Raw genomic sequence first — 18,640 nt, 5'->3', positions numbered from 1 at the left:
TATGAATTTTGTAAGAATTCGTTTCTTTTTAAATCCGTTAAGTAAGTATACTCTTTATGACACTTTTTTTTTTCTACTTCTCTCACCGTTAATTACCTTCACATTTTTCTCTCTCTTCCACCATTATTTGTTCTTCCTGCCAGTATTAATTACCATAAATCTGCTCTCAGTGGCCCATCAAAACCTCTTCATACCTTACATTCTGAATCTACCCTCTGGCTTCAGTCTCTTTTCTTTTCCCATCACTACTCTCCACCTTCGGGGTTTACTCATTGCTACTTTTTGGTGTGAAAGTTTGGTAAGAAAACCAGGGATTTCTTTTTCTCCCTTCTAGTTTTTCTATAATTTTTTCTGATCCGTCATGTTGGAGGATGCAGCACGCATGCAATGGTGGTTGAAGCAGTCGACGAAACTATTCGTGATGATGGAGGATAGAGCGACCATGTGATGGTCATTGAAGCAGCGATGTGGTGGTTACAACATAAAGGGAGAGAAATCATGATGCAATAATAATAATGTGGTATCATCTTACTAGAATCTGCACAAATTAATATGATCCCACAACGTTACTTCAGTTTTGGACTAATACTTACATGGCTTTGGCAGAGAATTTTCCAAATCATTTCTGACCCTTCTTTGTGTAGTAACCGGTGCATTTTCAACTTCAGTCATCAATGAATCCCTCTCCATCACTATAGCCATTATGATATTAATATACTTCTTCTTTTTCTCACTGATTCGTGTATATATATCTTCGTTTTTGCCTCTCCTTTTATGGAAGAGCTAGTTGCATCACCAGAAAATTACATATAACTTATTGGCCACAGTAAAAAGAGCCAACAAGTTCCACCAAGTTACGTGGCAAACATGCAGAACATTGTTGTGCATATTGCGCCAACTGCTAAGTTGAGAAGTGATGCATATAATTGTTTTGTCGGTTCTTGTAGTCTCTGAATACCTCTCTCATTGTCGAGCATACCAAGTTTCTAGTATTCATCAGTGCGGCAGAAATTTGCATATTCTTTCACTAATCGATGCCATGTTTCGAATCAATTTTGAAATATTGTTTTTGGAAATAGAGTTTAAAAAGGCTAAGTAATTCTAGTTAGAAATTGTTGTGGAGATAAACAAATTAATCAAAAAGTTGCTTGGTAAAATGGGTGAATCTTGTGTGGCCTGGTGGGTGTGGGGAAAGAGTTCTTTGAATTACCTCAAGAAAAAAAAAAAGAGTTAATTGCTAAGCCTGTTGGGTCTGATTCTTTGGAAAGTTTCAAAAAGAGACCAATGGTAAGAAAGGGTGGGTGGATCATTTGTTCCACATTGTGTGGCCACCTTCCTCCATCAATTACCATTTCTGGCCCAAGAATCCCCCTTCTTACAAGTTAGTTTCAACATTATCTATATTATTCAAATGTTTTATACTATATCTATAAGTTATTATATATAAAATTTCAGTTTAATTATTTATTTACATACAATCAAACAAATTTCACTGCGTAAAATCATATATTTTAGTAAATAACACGTATTCAAATAAAGAATTTTAGTAAATAATTTTTATCAAGTTTTAGGATTAAATTAAATTTTATCATAATAGTTATTAGAACCACTAATTTTATTATATATTTTGTTTGAAAATAGTTTCTCACAATCAATCCTAAACCACATTTCTTCCCAATCAATCAACGCTTTGTTACTTCTACCAATCCAAAACTAAACCAAACAGTAAGTGTAATAAATATACACTAGATAACATACCTGGTGGTGCATGAAGGGAGAGAGGATGGCATGGGAAAGGGAGCTGATGCGCAGGATAAGGGTGCGCAGAGTAGAAGGAGGGTGTTGCGGTGGTGGTAACATGACCAGGGGGTTGGCTTGGTGGCGGGAGGAGTTGATGAAGAAGTGATAAGGATGGGTGCAGTGTCTGTGAAAGAAAACAACATTGCCAGCGTGGAGGTAGTTAATACTGGCAGGAAGAGCAGATAATGGTGGAAGAAAGAGAAAAATGTGGAGGTAGGTAATGGTGAGAAAAACAGAAAAGAGATAAAAGAAACTGTTAGGAAGAGCAGAAGAGAGAGAAGAAAAGTACACTCACGTAAGTGTGAAGTTAATATCTTTTCTATTTACTTAATGGAAGGGATTAAATTCTTACAAAATTCGTATGAGGATAAAATAGCTTCATTTTTAAAATCGGATAAAAACAAAAATTCAACTCCTAACCTGTGGACGAAGTAAGTATTTAAGCCTTTATTTAATTAAGTTTTTATGTCACGGGCCACGATTGAATCATGGTCTAGTACGTCTCCACTGCACATCCTTAGGGAACATCTCCACTTTGACTCTTGGAAGACCTGGATTAACCATTGCTCACTCTTATTGCACGAACAACTTGATCTGAAACTGCGAGCAACCATGAACACCACCATTGGTAAAACCTGAAAAAGCAAAACCAGACCAAAGAATAGTGAACTGGGGTTCTCAACGACGTCGCTAATAAAACAAGCAAACAGACAAAGAAAGCTCAAGACGTCAATGCACTAGGGTTAGGCACATCACCAACTCCCCAAATCAAAATTAGTTCTTTGTTAACCACTAGATCTTTGGAATGCGCTAGCGTTCTTTATCAACTAGCAAAAAAATGCCAACAAAATGCCACGAAAGAGAAAACTTAGGGAAAACACGCAAGCCCCTTCTGCCACCATCAAGCACAAGCAAAATGCCACGAAAGGAAAAAATAGAGGACCATGCCCTGCAATGATGAATTGTAATCCATTTTCTATACCTGTTGTTATACTTAGAATCGATATAAAAGTTTTTTATTTTCTATAAAAATATTACAACGTCCACTTTCTATACTGGTTATAGATATAAACATTATAGAAATTTTTTCTTTATTAAAAAAGTGTCACCGTACCCCTTTTTATATTTGTTATAATTGCAATCAATATAATTTTTTTTTATTTATAGTTATGTTACTGCGTCACTTTTTATGTAGATTATAATTGGTATAAAAATTCGTTATAATTTTTTTTCTTTATTAGTGTAAGTTACATTTTGTTAATTTTTTTATTAGTTTCAAACGTTTTGACACGTAGTGATCTTGTTGAGAATATTTAATGACTTTTTTTTCCTTCCAAGGTTATATAGATGGTCCCATAAAACAATATAAATGCATTTTTTTTATCTTGTTGGTGTTAAAATTTATGGTTGTTTTAATTATTTAACTTCTCATATTTATTGTTCGGAAAATTTGCAAGTGTGTGGAAAATTTTGTTTTTATTTGTAAAACAATAAACGAATGAGTTTTTTTAGGAGACTTAATTAAGTTTTAAGTTTTTCAAAAATTTGAAAACTTTACTTATTAAATTATTTATATGGTCTATTGTGTATTCGATTTTAATAAATGAACTTTAAGACTAACTCAACCTACAAACTTTACTTTTAAAAAGAAGTTTGTATCCACTTATATACTTTTATCTTTAATTGATGTGAGATTTCTAACGCACCCCTTCCCTTCGAGCCTGAAACTAGGCATTAACGGAATTTGATAGCAATCCAATAACGGGTGACATGATAGGCCTAACATAGATGCATTGTTTGCATACACCTTGGTTTCCTTACATGAAAGACCTTCAGATGATGAAGAACTGATCACACTAGTTATTATTACCTTATTAAGAATTGTGCAGTAAAAAAAAGCTTTAAAGAGAAGATGTGATGTGAATTGAGGGGAGACCCATCACTATTTATAGAGAGGATTTGGGTCAATAGTCGCAAAACCCCAACCATTAGATCTACTTCGATCTAACGATCCAAGATTAGCGACGCTTTACATCCCTTTGACAAGTGTGGCTTTTCAAGCGACATTACTTTTCGAAAAAAGAGCCAATGGTTTGTTGAAGGAAACAAAACGTTGCAATGCTTGCAAAGGCCATGACAATTCAAAGAAAAACCCTTTCTTGATTGAGTTGTGAACTGGACGACAAAACTCGTGCGGGTTGAGATAACCACCTTGAAGTTAAGCTCTTGTCTTCCAAAACGAATACTTCGACTTAAGGGCCTAGGGTACATTTTCCGTGAAATATGAAAGGAGAATTACACAAATTAGTTTTGTTAGCTTCATATTGCCCAATTTAAGGTCCGAGTTGTGAAGAAAAAAAAGTTTGATCATTAATTAGGGAATTATCGTGTCAAACATATTAAAAGGTAATTAGATCTTCATTAAGTTGTCATTAAGATAAAATCTCATCCAAAAATCTATAAATACTATGCGTAGGTAAAACAATTAATATTTTTGAATCTAACGCATTTATTAAGCTTTGTCTTAACTAAATACTAACTTGAAAATCAAAATGTCTTTAACACATAATCAATAAAAAAATTGAGGTACATAGTATATGATAAGAAAAATGAATTAAACAATAATGTATCCTTAATTGTTAAAGAATGTACATCATATTTCAATCTCTAATTATTGATCTATAATTGAAATATAATTAGATATTGATTATTTACTCTCCTCTTAACTTAATTTTGACAACTATTTTTTCACTAGATAAAATTAAATTAAAGACCACTCTTCATTTAACAATAAAACTATTAAGAATTTTAAAATTTTCGAGGGAAGCACAAACTTTAAATAATCTTTTGTGTGATTTCGATTAAAGGTTGGTGAAAAGCCTCTATCATGAAACAAATAAAAGGGAAACACGATCTAGGCCTTAGTAACTAGAATCAGTATTCAATTAAAGCATAATATACAACATGATATAATTGATACAAAGTAATTTCGATTTTATTATTGATTGGATCTAATCCAATGATTTTATGGATATTTTTAATAATGTCTTTCTTTCCATTATATATTTTCATTTATAAGATTTTAATCTCCAATGTTCGTTAAGGATTGAATATATCAGGTACTCAATTCGAATGTCTTATGTATTTTTTTAACATAATTTGTTAGCATTTTGGGATTTGTTTTCAAATTAATATGTGTTTTAGTTAAAAAATAAATAAAATTTAATTAAAATTATTTTGTTGAAGAATCTATCTCTTCAATGTCTAAATTATTATTTAAAGCAGTTATGTTTTTGTTTAATACTACATACTGCACCAGTCTAGAAAAATGCGAACACATAGATCACTCCAGAAGACAAAAAATCCAACACTGATTCTCATTGACCCACTTCTCCGGCTATGCATAACTCCGGCGGCGGCGGCAGAAGCGGCGGCGTATGCCACGTGGTGGCGATGCCGTTTCCGGGGAGAGGCCACATCAACCCCATGATGAACCTGTGCAAGATCCTAGCATCAAGAAGACCCAACGAGATTCTCATAACCTTCGTGGTCACCGAGGAGTGGCTCGGTTTCATCGGCGCCGATCCAAAGCCGGAATCCATTCGCCTCGCGGCCATCCCCAACGTCATCCCTAACGAGCGCCACAAAGCCGCCAATTTTCCCGCTTTTTACGAAGCCGTCATGACGAACATGGAAGAGCCCTTTGATCGGCTTCTCGATCAGCTCGAGCCGCCACCGACCGTGATTATCGGCTGCGTTGAGCTGCGCTGGCCTATTGCCCTCGCAAATCGAAGGAATATTCCCGTGGCTGCGTTTTGGACCATGTCGGCGTCGTTTTACTCCATGCTTCATCACCTGGATGTATTTGCACAACAACGGCATTTGAACGTTGATAAAGATAAGCTCGGTATATCACTTCTTTACTTCTGATTTTGTTTATTTACTTTGCCAGTGGTATATATCATGAATATTTGGTTGAGTATTCGTTGGAGAAGATGCATTTGCGTTCCTTAACTAATGTTAAATTTGAGATCTAGAGAGAATTTAGCCGTATGTTTTCTTATATATGTCTTCAATTTCTAACTATGATGACTGGTGTAGTGAGTTGGCATAACTGTTAAAGAATGAAACCTTTTTCATTGCTTATTGTCTTCAAAAGGGTAATGCAATTGTATTTAGGTACATGTCTTATCTGTGGGCTTTTATAAATGATGCAGATGGACAAGTAGAGAACATTCCTGGAATTTCTTCGGCTCATTTGGCAGACCTTCGAACTGTGCTTCATGAAAATGATCAACGAGTCCTGCAGCTTGCATTGGAATGTATTTCGAAGGTTCACAAAGCAAATTATCTTTTACTCACCACAGTCCACGAGTTAGAAGCTGAAACAATTGAATCCTTAAAAGCTATATATCCATTTCCAGTCTATCCCATTGGCCCTGCCATACCGTATTTAGAATTAGGAGAAAACCCTTCTTCCGTGAACAATGATCATAACCATGACTATATACAATGGCTAGATTCTCAGCCACCTGAATCAGTATTGTACATTTCTTTGGGCAGTTTCCTTTCAGTGTCCGGTGCCCAAATGAATCAAATTGTTGAAGCACTAAACAGTAGCAACGTTCGTTATCTTTGGGTGGCTAGAGCAGATGCTTCTTGGTTGAAAGACAAGTGTGGAGTTAAGGGTATGGTGGTGCCATGGTGTGACCAATTGAAGGTGTTGTCTCATTCTTCTGTAGGTGGATTTTGGAGCCATTGTGGATGGAATTCCACTCTTGAAGCTCTCTTTGCTGGGGTACCAATGCTCACATTCCCTCTTTTCTTGGATCAAGTTCCAAATAGCAGCCAAATTGTAGATGAGTGGAGGAATGGGTGTAAGGTGGAAGCAGAGAAGTTGGACACTGAAGAGGTTTTGGCAAAAGAAAAGATAGAAAAGCTGGTTAAGAGGTTTATGAATCTTGAAAGCCGAGAGGGAAAGCAGATCAGAGACAGGGCAAGGGAAATGAAGGCCATGTGTCACAGAGCTATCAGCACAGGTGGATCCTCAGATGGGAACCTTGACGCATTTATTAGATACATTTCATAAGACTGATGCGTTGAGAAGCTTGGATTGTATTTGCATGCAAGGATGTATATAACATTGTAAGCATGGATAATTCTTCAGTTTCACACTTTCACCTTCTGCTTGTTACATCCATCATTATATATATGGTTAATCCAAATTATTTTGAGTGACAGAGATACATAAAGTTAACTTATAGTTGTCTAAACGACATCTCCCTAAAGTTGTCTCAAGGTACCAAAGTCAATAAGCAAATGTTAACTTGAATGGCAAGATTTAATGAGGTAAATATTTTTTTTGCATGACAATGAAAGTATGCGTCTTTTTCTCCTTCATGTTTCTTTTCTTTTTATCCTTTTTAAAAATTTTAAACTCTACTACAAATTTGCTGACTGAAAGATTGAGTTGCTAAGTTAATCATGCATTGTTATCTATTTTTCCTTTTTTTTTTAAGTTTTATATATAATTGGCTCGCAAATTTTGGCCTTGCTAAGTGAATCAACACTCCTATTTTGTTTCCAAACCTTAACACTTATTTAATGTTAATTTCCAAAACAATTCCAGTTCTTTTACTTTTTCAATTAAAGCTCTTCACTCCATTATCTTGTAATCAGGCTCAAAATCAAAGAAATAAAAGTTTTTGCTCAAATAGGTTGGGTAATGGGATTATTTTCAAGGTGGGTAATTTAATTTGGCCATGGTTCAAAATAAGGAATGGGTCAATCATTTCTAAGCATTGCATAAAATTAGTTTCAATCCAATTAATCAAGTTAAGATTTAGTATTTCCAATTTAAAGATCTCACACACCAAAGAATGACTTAAATATCACTTCGCATAATTTCTACACAAATATGACCTGTAATTTTCACCTGATCAAAGTATATTAGAACAAAATTGTTTTAAACTTACTCTAAGAGTTTTAAAGTGAATCAAATTACATTAACCATATAAACTAACTCAAAACTCATGTAGATAGCGGTAAATGTCAAATCCTAAAAACAATAAAATGACATGACATACCTTTTGAATGATATTAACGTTAATTAAAAAAAATCACATAAAATCACTTTAAATATAATGAAAATTGAATTTTAAAAAAAATCAAATTAAATAAACACAATAAATATAGGATCAAATTTTTAATTACATTACAATAAACACAATAAAACGCATTTTATAGGATACTCGTGAGACTGTAATTTTGTATTCCAATTCTTGCAAACTTCATACAGTTTTCTTGTCTTCCGGATGCATCGCTGGAATATACGAACGCATAATCGAATCGAAATGTTTTTTATTCTCTGAGATCTCCTCATTCAGCAAACTTTCTGCATACAATTCCAAGTTTCGGGTGACCTTTGCTCTGCGTTGTTGAAACCATTCATTGTCCATTTTGAAATCATGCGTCCTTTCTGATATGTAGCAGAGACAACTGACCATAAAAAGATAGTGATCTTTATTGCCAGCGTAGAAGTCTTTAGAAATGGCTTCCAACTCGCTCTCTAGCAAATCAACCATCCTTCCTATCACCACCCAAAATGAAGAATTACCGACGCGGTCAGATTGGCCAGCCCTCCCCTTTGTCCAAACTACACAACTTCTACAGATGTAGTTCATTGATTCCTTAGTAAAGAGATGAATCTCTTTGTGGGTAACAGGTGCCTGCACATTACCAGGGTAAATAATATCCCTAAAGTTGTTTACCATAGCCAATAATTGCTGAATGTCTCCAAGGTCAGGTACGAACGACAAATTGTTACAAGGGATGAAATTCGGTTCCAGCTCGCCCAATGACTCCAACATTTTAGGGACGATGTTGAACAAAAGATTCCTCGAATAGTTCTTAGTTGTTATGGTGATATGGGTAAATTCCAGTAGAACAATCGTCACTCTCTTGCAAACCTTCTCGAAGGAGACATCCCCAGCGACAGATAAACCTGAAAAGAGGTAATCGCAGAGTCTTCTTTCATTGGGAAAAAATATCTTACAAACTGCCTTGCAGGTTTTTGACCACTTCGTAACGTCCTTATTGTTGGACGTTTGAAATTCCAGACGAAGTTTTCGTAGACACTGTTCTACAAACGTTCTTCGCCATGTACTGTAAATGTCGCTGCATTCCCCCGCGAAACCTGCATCTACCGTCAGCTTCACGATTTCCTTTAGGCGCCTCATAATTTCCGTTGGAAGTGCATGCAAAACCATGTTGACATCAGCATACGGTTCTTCTTTGGAGCCAAATACGGCTTTAAGGTATTTGTCAACATGACTGCAAACAAAGGGAACAAGCATCTTATTCTCCTTCTCAAGTTCCTTTATACAATTCATAAGCTGTTGTTGGATGATAAGCCCATCATCAACGCTTTCATCTTGTGAAGGTGAATTGCTTTGAGTGAGTGGATGGTCTTGGAATCCAAGATCCCCATCTTCTGGTGAGATACGAAGATTACTGTCAACATCAGCATTAGCTTCTTGGGACATCCTTCTTCGATGTTCTGGTGAGGTACCAAGAACACTGTCAACATCAACCTCAGCTTCTTGTGACATGCTTCTTCGATGTTCTGGTGAGGTAGCAAGAGCACTGTCAACATCAACATTAGCTTCTTGTGACATGCTTCTTCGATGTTCTGATGAGGTACCAAAAGCACCGTCAAAATCAGCTTGTTCATGACTTGTAGGTACACTCCCTGAATCATTAACTTGAATGATTACTTGATTGTGGTTCTCGAGCCGAAGGTTCTCTCCGTTTGAGTCGCTCGGATAGTAACGAAGCTGGAGGAGGGAATAAGTGAAACCCCCTCCAACAGTGACTAACCACAATTTGATCTTCATGAGTTGTACTAGTAGACCTCCGCAGAAAAAATATAGTAGATCGATCTGGAATCCAAATTGAGTAAGATCTGACAAGCCAAGTGACATGGTAGCAAAAGCAGCAAAGGAGACCACGCTGTATCCATCTGGTTTACCCTTCACGAAATTATCAAACAAAAAGGAATGAAAAGAAGTGATTATGAGAACCAAAAATGACACATGAGATTCCAGCCGGAGAGAGGTGGAGCTCGACCTTGCCGGTGCGAACAAGACGGCAAGGCAAATGATGAAGCTGAAAGCAATGTAAAGAAGCATCTTCCAGCGGCTCCAGTTTCCCAGTAAATGGTTGAAAGAGGAACAGAGTGCATGACAGACCAATCCAACAACAGATGAAGCAAGACATACAAGTCTCAGCACCTTTGGTTTCTTCAGCCATCTCAGTATTTGGTTGAGCATGGCCATCGTATTCTTTCTCAAGAAAGAGAGCGAGGTTTGCATTCATCCACCGATAACAAAGAGAGAGCTTCCATTTTTGCCTTTATCACTGTGATTAAAAATTTCGCCGAAAGGGAGAAACAGGTTACTTTTTTGGCCGGAAAGGAAACTAAAGAAATAAAAAATAAAAAAGACTTTTTTGACTTACAATGCCAGCTTCATCTTCGGAGAAATCACTCCAAAGTACTTCAATTGAAATCTAGCTTACTTTTCTAGCGGGGCAAATGTTCAAAGAATTGTCTATTTTTGTTACTTATGATTTTGCCAGTTCAATTTTTGTCCAGCAAAATTTTAATTTATAAACAGTCAAATAAAAAATTATTCAACTTTAGATGGAAAATCATATTTGTAACGAAAACTTTATAAAAACTAAAATTCCATGTAAAAAAAAAACTATAGAGAAAAAAAAAAGTGAATTTAAACTAAAAAAATTCTTATACAATTACACTCATCATATAGAATGCACACGTTATCTGTGGGGTTTTCCACCAACTTTATGAGAAAATTACCCGTGAAGTGTGAAGAATGTCAAGAGACTCTTAGAGGCTTTTCTTAAAGCTGTGTTGAGCTTATGCGACAAATCTTTCACTCTTGGATTTCCATCAACTTTCACTTACAAGAAAAATACTTGGATCCTGAAATTTAATAATTTTTCACATTTATCTTATTTAATTTTAGTTTAATATCTATTTTGGTCCCACGATTTGTAGGATTTGTTCAAAGTTGTCCTTCATTTTTTTGAAAGTTCATTAACATCCTATTTTTCGTAAAAACGGTGCATGTTAGTTCTTTTTGCTTACGGCGTTAAAAAGACTCACGGCAGAATTGTCTACCTGACGAAACTTGAATGAGTTGTACAGTTTATTATTACGTAGAATTCTCGGTTTTCCCTATTTTGATGGTCGCACCTTCGCTTTCCCCCACTCTCAATTCCCTTTCCCGCTCTGCCTCTTCCCGCTTCTCTCTCCTCCCTTCGCCACGCACACCGTCTCCCTCCTCTTCGCCAAACCCCAACACCACCCCTCCCTCCTATATGCCAAATGCAAACCCTCCGATGACATCAACACTTCCTTCTTCAACAACGTCAACCCATTGGGAGACATTGACTAAGTACTCCACTTTTCCTCACAGGTTCTTTCTCGACCTTACCTTACCCTGCACTATATTTCTAAATAGTTTGTTTGTTTTGAGTGCGGAAGGGCAGGGAGATGGGGCACAACACAGTAGTGGAGAGAGCGGAGGCGCATGGGGCGGTGTCGATGTTGGTTTACGCCAAGGATGAGACACTGGGATTGGAAGATAGTGAGGTTTTTTATCCCAGTAAAACAAAATTGAATAAACATAAATAAAGATAGGTTAAATTATTTCTGAAGCAGTGTGCAATTAGGGATTGGGGTTTGGGAAAAGGGGAAAAGAGTTTGGGAAGTCGCACGCAATTATGGATTTCACAACGGAGAAGAAGGAATCAGAGAAAAGCAACGCCAATAACCTTGAAAACGCTCATCAAACTTTAGATTCTTCTTCTCAGTTAGCATCGACACTTGATTCAAGCAACAAAGAAACCGAAGAACAACAATATCATTAACTTAAAGCTGGTTTTCACCCTCTGAAGGTTTTTCTCCCTCACTTTAACTTTTTTTTCTTGTCAACTGAATTACAGTGTGATTGGTTAATAATGACGATGATTACAGTGATTGAAGAAGATGAAGAACTGTGATAAAGCTTTTGAGTGGAAAGGGGACTACCACGTGACAGTCTCTTATTGGCTGAACATGCCAACTAATTGGACTAATTGGACATGTCATTTATATTCTTCCATACTTTTGGACATTGAGAAAATCCCAAAATTTCCATATCAGTTTTTATCATCATTTGATAAATCACTTAATAAAATACTGCCACAAGTATCAGATTCTCACTCACTGTCAAATAAACCCCTAGCTTGTACATGCTTCCATGGAGTAGAAGACCCACTTGGTATACCCACTTCAACTTGTACACTACCTTCACAATGGTCATCTTGGGTTGTTCATCTCCATGCACACTAACATCCACAAGATCATCTTCATTGAAAAAATCATCTTGGGACCCAATCCAGCTACAAACATCAAATTCATCCTCACCATCCCCTTTAACAGCAACATCATTCACTCCCTCACCCTCCCCTTCCACACCGACTTCATCCTCACCCTCTCTCTCAACTTCAGGTTGACCAACTTCACCTTCCACAACAACCTCATCTTGACCAACTTCACCTTCACCAATCTCATAAACTTCATCTTCACCATCCTCACCAACTTCAGGTTCACCCTTTTCAACAACTTTAGCTTGAGCATCCTCACCAACTTCATGTTCACCCTCTTCACCAACTTCAGCTTCATCATCTTGACCAACTTGGGCTTCACCATCCTAACAATCTTGGGTTGACCAAAATATTCCAACATATCAATATACTGAGGGTCTGACACCATGTATACAACATACAAGTGACTGTGACATTCAATAAGGCAATGCTAACCAGATGACATGCATATTTGTCATCACTTAGTAGTTCCAACCTTCCTTTTAACACAAAACCACCATCCATTGAATACCACAACTTTTTAACATTCCTATAACCCATCTCTTTCAATATGGACAAAATTTCAAAGTAACTCATATGTCTGGGTCAATGAACAAGGTACTGGTTTCACTTCCATTGTATCTAAGTGATCCATCACTCACAAACTTACCCCCATGGTGAAACACAACTTCAATATCAGAGTTGCACATGTCAAGTATTGTTGAGTATTATATGCCTATATAAAAGTTGTTGTCAGACTACATGCAGTTGAGCATGTCATACATTAATAAGATTTCAGACAAGGAAGAATTTTAACTATTCAGTTAACAGTTAGCCAGGTAAGGGGGAAAAACCTTATAAGAAGGTTATGATTAAGCCTATATTTTAACCTTTTCTATACAAAGGATATTAATTCCTGTGGAGGGAGAGTGCTCCCTTGGAGGGGGATATTCTACAGTGTTATTGTTTTCGTTTGACACGCACTAATTAAGCAATTAAGCCTATATTTTAACACAGACCAACTACATGCAACAGACCAACAACAACACACCATAAAGAATTGAAACAACAAACCATAAAAAAAATTTCATTTTCAAATGGGGGACCAAAATGAAACACAAAATAATAGGGGACCAACACGAAACACAAAACATAAGGGGACCACAACAGAGGCAGGGTTATTATGGGGGACCACAACAAAAGACATTATCATGGGGGATAACAACACAACACACAATAATGGGGGACCGCAACTACATAAAATAATTCATAAAAAATGCACCTTGCACCTTTCGCTTCGAAATCCCAAACTTCGCTGACGAACCCAGTTGGCTCACAAACCCCTATTCGCTCAGAACCCTATTCGTTCACGAACGCACTATGCTGACCAACCTCCTTCGCTCACGAAACTCCTTCTTCGATCAACCTCATTTCCTCAAAAAACCAATTCACTCACCAAATGAACCCTCAATAAAAAATCCCCAAATTTGGTTTCTTTTGTTGAACACCCCAATTCTCATAAGACCTAATTGTGTTAATTTTTTTTCCCAATTAACAACCCTAAAATATCCAATTTCCATGTAACAAATGTTGTGTCTGACACGTCAACCTAATATATACCAAGTAAATGTCACAACACTAATGATTTCACAACACACATTCACAAAAGAATTAATGTTATCAATTTAAATACCGTTAACCAAATAGGATTTGATTGAGGCAATTATATCATATTGAGATGCAATAGAGGCGTCCCAAAAACGGATACTCAGACACAGAATTTAGGGACGAAATAAACAATTAAACCCAAATTTTAATATTCAATGCCATGTAAAAATTGCCACATGTATAACAATGCCAAACATTCCTATGAAATAATATTTTTCCAAAGTAGTAACTAAAAACGCATTTTACAACAGTGTACTTTCGACAATGAAATTTTGTATTCTAAATTATTGCAAACTTTATACATTTTTCTTGTATTTCAGATTCATCTCATCCTGAATAAACAAATGGCTGAGACAATTTTGAATGTCTGGAATTCTAAACTTAATTTACTTGTAAGCTTGATTACCAAGAATAACTAGAAATCTGTCACAAAATTTTCTATATTCTGGCAACAAGAACCCTTCAATGCATTTTGTTATTTGTTTCCTGAGTTGTTTATCAGAGACCGTCCATGTAGATTGAATTATGCATGCCTCCTCAAAGTGCAGGTTGAACAAACGAATCTTTTCTATCATTAACTCCGCTACCACATAATAAGCTTCCGCCGACTCATTTGTCTCAACCTTCAAAAACTCCCTCATCTTCTTCGACGTCCTCAGATACAGGTTAACCTTTTGTAACACTTTTACTGTTCGTTGTTGAAACCATTCATCGTGGAATTTCAAATCACATGCCTTATGTTTTATGTACCTAAGATTATCTAACATAAAAATATAGCGCAATGCAGGGTCACTGTATAAGCGTGTAGACTCGAGTTCCAACTCGCTCCTAAACTTGTTTCTCTCTCTCTTTAAGTCAATTGCATTATATTATAATAATGGTTCTCAATTTTATTACCCTCAATTCATACTCATCTTTAGTTTAGGAATATGAAGACTTAGTGGGAAGAAATTTGAAACGTGTAAAATTGTTTACAAAACTAGAAGGGGAGTCTGCACTATGCAGAAAATGGACAATAGTTGTTGTTGAAGGTGCTTAATGATTAACGAATTACTGCATGTGGCATAATGTCAAACTTGGTGTCATTTATTAGACTAAACTTGATTCCAAAAGTCTTAGATGTTGAACTTAGCTGTCTAGACTTCCATTATTGATGAGATGGCACCTAGAATTTTAATGGCTTGACTGGCTCATAGCACTACAATTGAATAGTTTTTGGTAGAAAATCGATTTTAGTTAGATGTATCTAACCAAGGACTGCTATGTGTACCCTTTTCCCCAACTTCAGGTTCACCCTCTTCAGAAACTTCAGCTTGAGCATCTTCACCAACTTCATGTTCACCCTATTCACCAACTTCAGCTTCAACATCCTGAACAACTTGGGCTTCACCATCCTGACAATGTTAGGGTTGACCAAAATATTCCAACATATCAATATACTGAGGGTCTGACACCATGTGTACAACATACAAGTGTCCTTGACCATTCAATAAGTCAATGTTGACCATATGACATGCACTTTTGTCATCACTTAGTAGTTTCAACCTTCCTTTTAACATAGAACCACCACTCACTGAATACCATAACTCTTTAACATTCCTATAACCCATCTCCTTCAGTATGGAAAAAATTTCAAAGTAACTCCATCGGTATGGGTTAATGAACAAGGTATTGGTTTCACCTCCATCGTATCTAAGTGACCCATCATTCACAAACTTACCCCCATGGCGAAACACCACTTCGATATCAGAGTTGGACATGTCAAATATTACATGCCTATATAAAAGTTGTTGTCAAACTACATACAGTTGACCATGTCATACATTAATAAGATTTCAAACAAGGAAGATTGTTAACTATTCAGTTAACAGTTAGCCGAGTAAGGGGGAAAAACTTATAAGAAGGTTAGGATTAAGCCTATATTTTAACCTTTTTTAATACAAAGGATATTAGTTTTTATGGAGGGGGAGTGCTCCCTTAGAGGGGGATATTTTACAGTTATTATTTTTGTTTGACACACACCAATTAAGTAATTAAGCCTATATTTTAACACAGACCAACTACAGGCAACAGACCAACAACAACACACCATAAAGAATTGAAACAACAAACCATACAAAATTTCATTTTCAAATGAGGGACCAAAACGAAACACAAAATAATAAGGGACCAACACAAAACACAAAACACAAAGGGACCACGATAGAGGCAAGGTTATTATGGGGGACTACAACAGAAGACATTATCATGGGGGACAACAACACAACACACAATAATGGGAGGACCGCAACTACATAAAATAATTCATAAAAAACACACCTTGCACATTTCGCTTCGAAATCCGAAACTTCGCTAATGAACCCACTTAGCTCATAAACCCTATTCACTCATGAACCCTATTTGCTCACGAATGCACTATGCTGACCAACCTCCTTCCCTCATAACCTCCTTCGATTACGAAACTCCTTCGTTGACCAACCTCCTTTCTTCACAACACCAATTCACTCACCAAATGAATCCTCGATCAAAGATCCCCAAATTTGGTTTCTTTTGTCGAACACCCCAATTCTCATAAGACCTAATTGTGTTAATTAATTTTTTTCTCCAATTAACATCAACCTAATATATGCCAAGTAAATTTCATGAGACTAATACTTGCACATCACACATTCACAAAAATAAAAATCAATGTTATCAATTTAAACACGATTAACCAAATAGGACTTAATTGATGCAATTTTACCATATTGAGACACAATAAAAGTGTTTTCAAAAACCAATATTAACGAGACACTGAATTTAGAAACCAAGTAAACAATTAAATCCAAATTTTAATATTCAATACCATGTAAAAATTGCCACATGTATAACAACGCCGGACATTCCTATGAAATAATATTTTTGCAAAGTAGTAACTAGAAACGCATTTTATAACAGTGTACTTTTGGCAATGAAATTTTTTATTCTAAATTATTGCAAACTTTATATATTTTTCTTGTATTTCAGATTGGTCTCCTCATCTCAAATAAACAAATGGCTGAGATAATTTTGAATGTCTGGAGATCTAAACTTAATATACTCGTAAGCTTCATCACCAAGAACAGATAGAAAGCTGTCACAAAATTTTTCATATTCTGGCAACAAGAACTCTTCAATGCCTTCTATTATTCGTTTCCTCAGCTGTTTATTAGAGACCGTCCATGTAGATTGAATTGTGCATGTCTCCTCAAAGTGCAGGTTGAACAAACGGATCTTTTTTATCATTAACTCCGCTGCCACATAATAAGCTTCAACCTTCAAAAACTCCCTCATCTTCTTCCACGTACTCATATACAGGTTACCCTTCTGTGTCACCTTTCCTTTGCGTCGTTGAAACCATTCATCGTCGAATTTCAAATCACACATCTTTTGCTTTATGTACGTGAGATTATTGATCATAAAAATATAGCGCAATGCGGGGTTACCGTATAAGCGTGTAGACTCGAGTTCCAACTCGCTCTCTAACAACTCAATCATCTTTCCTATCACCACCCAAAATGAAGAATTTTCGATGCAGTAAGTTTGACCATCCCTCTGGTTTATCATACCTTCACAAATTCCAAGGATGTAGTTCATTGATTCCTTAGTAATGAGATGAAGCCCTCCGTCGGTAGCAGGTGCCTCCACAATATCAGGGTAAATAATAAACCTAAAGCTGTTTATTATAGCCAATCTTTGCTGAATGTCTCGAACATAACATACGAACGAAAAATTGTTATAAGCGATGAACTCCGGTTCCAGCTCATCCAATGGCATCAACATGCTAGGGGCGTCGATGAGAAGCGTATGCTGCGTATAGCTCTGAGTTGTTATGGTATGGACATGTTTCAGTAGAACAATCGTCAGACTCTTGCAAAATTTCTCGAAAGAGACATCCGCAGCGACAGATAAACCTGAAAAGAGGAAATGGCAGAGTCTTCTTTCATTGGGAAAAAACATCTTCCAAGTTGCCTTGCACGCTGCTGACCACTTCATAAAGTCCTTTTTGATGGGCAACTGAAATGGCAGAAGTTCTCGTAGACACTGTTCTACAAACTCCCTTCGCCATGTGCTGTAAATGTCGCTGCATTCCTCCACGAAACCTGCATCCACCATCAGCTGCACGATTTCCTTAAGGCGCCTCATAATTTCCAATGGAAGTGCATCCAACACCAAGTTGTCATCAGCACACGGTTCTTCTTTGGAGCCAAATTCGGCTTCAAGGTATTTGTCCACTTGACGACAGACAAAGGGAACAAGCTTCTTATTCTCCTTCTTAAGCTCCTTTATACAATTCATAAGTTGTTGCTGGATTCCATCTTGTGAAGGTGAATTACTTTGAGTGTGCAGATGGTCTTGGAATCTAAGATCCCCATCTTCTGGTGAGGTGCCTTGAGTACTATTAACATCACCATAAGCTTCTTCATGACTGCTACTACTAACACTCTGTGGATCAACTTGAATGTTTACTAGATTTTGGAGCTGGAGGGGAAGATTCTCCCGTTGTGTTTGACGCGGATAATCACAAAGCTGAAGGAGGGAATAACTGAAGCCCCCTCCGACAATGACTAACCACATTTTGATCTTCATGAGTTGTACTAGTAGACCTCCGCAGAANAAATATAGTAGATCGATCTGGAATCCAAATTGAGTAAGATTTGACAAGCCAAGTGACATGGTAGCAAAAGCAGCACAAGAGACCAGGCTGTATGCATCTGGTTTA

General features: G+C 36.6%; 3 protein-coding genes across 4 annotated transcripts in view; 1 reads left to right on the top strand and 2 right to left on the bottom strand.

Moving 5' to 3' along the window:
* Window positions 1-5,099: 5,099 nt before the first annotated feature.
* On the top strand, window positions 5,100-7,052 carry LOC106752630 (UDP-glycosyltransferase 87A1). Its single transcript, XM_014634341.2, has 2 exons — window positions 5,100-5,707; window positions 6,018-7,052. Exons 1-2 carry the CDS (start codon window positions 5,200-5,202, stop codon window positions 6,887-6,889), a joined length of 1,380 nt encoding a protein of 459 aa, XP_014489827.1. The 5' UTR covers window positions 5,100-5,199; the 3' UTR covers window positions 6,890-7,052.
* Window positions 7,053-7,932: 880 nt separating this feature from the next.
* On the bottom strand, window positions 7,933-10,586 carry LOC106752618. Of its 2 annotated transcripts, XM_022777192.1 has the most exons (3): window positions 10,318-10,390; window positions 9,928-10,218; window positions 7,933-9,830 (listed from the first exon to the last, which is right to left on the bottom strand). In XM_022777192.1, the coding sequence occupies exons 2-3, from the start codon at window positions 10,174-10,176 to the stop codon at window positions 8,091-8,093; spliced, it is 1,989 nt and encodes a 662-aa protein (XP_022632913.1). In that variant the 5' UTR covers window positions 10,177-10,218; window positions 10,318-10,390; the 3' UTR covers window positions 7,933-8,090. The 2 variants fall into 2 exon arrangements, with proteins under 2 accessions (XP_022632913.1, XP_022632912.1); XM_022777191.1 differs by having other exon boundaries at window positions 9,928-10,586.
* A 6,265-nt stretch (window positions 10,587-16,851) lies between these two features.
* LOC106752617 (exocyst complex component EXO70B1-like) overlaps window positions 16,852-18,640 on the bottom strand; it is a 2,419-nt gene continuing 630 nt past the window's right edge. The window contains exon 2 of the mRNA XM_014634329.2: window positions 16,852-18,632. Within this exon, the coding sequence (XP_014489815.2) occupies window positions 16,921-18,632 (1,712 nt within the window). The 3' untranslated portion in view covers window positions 16,852-16,920. The remainder of the gene's footprint in view (window positions 18,633-18,640) is intronic.

Source organism: Vigna radiata, unplaced genomic scaffold (genome assembly GCF_000741045.1).
Source record: "Vigna radiata var. radiata cultivar VC1973A unplaced genomic scaffold, Vradiata_ver6 scaffold_153, whole genome shotgun sequence".
Taxonomy (NCBI): Eukaryota; Viridiplantae; Streptophyta; class Magnoliopsida; order Fabales; family Fabaceae; genus Vigna; species Vigna radiata.
The sequence above is the reverse complement of the archived record's forward strand: the minus strand, read 5'-3'. Positions and strand labels throughout refer to the sequence as shown.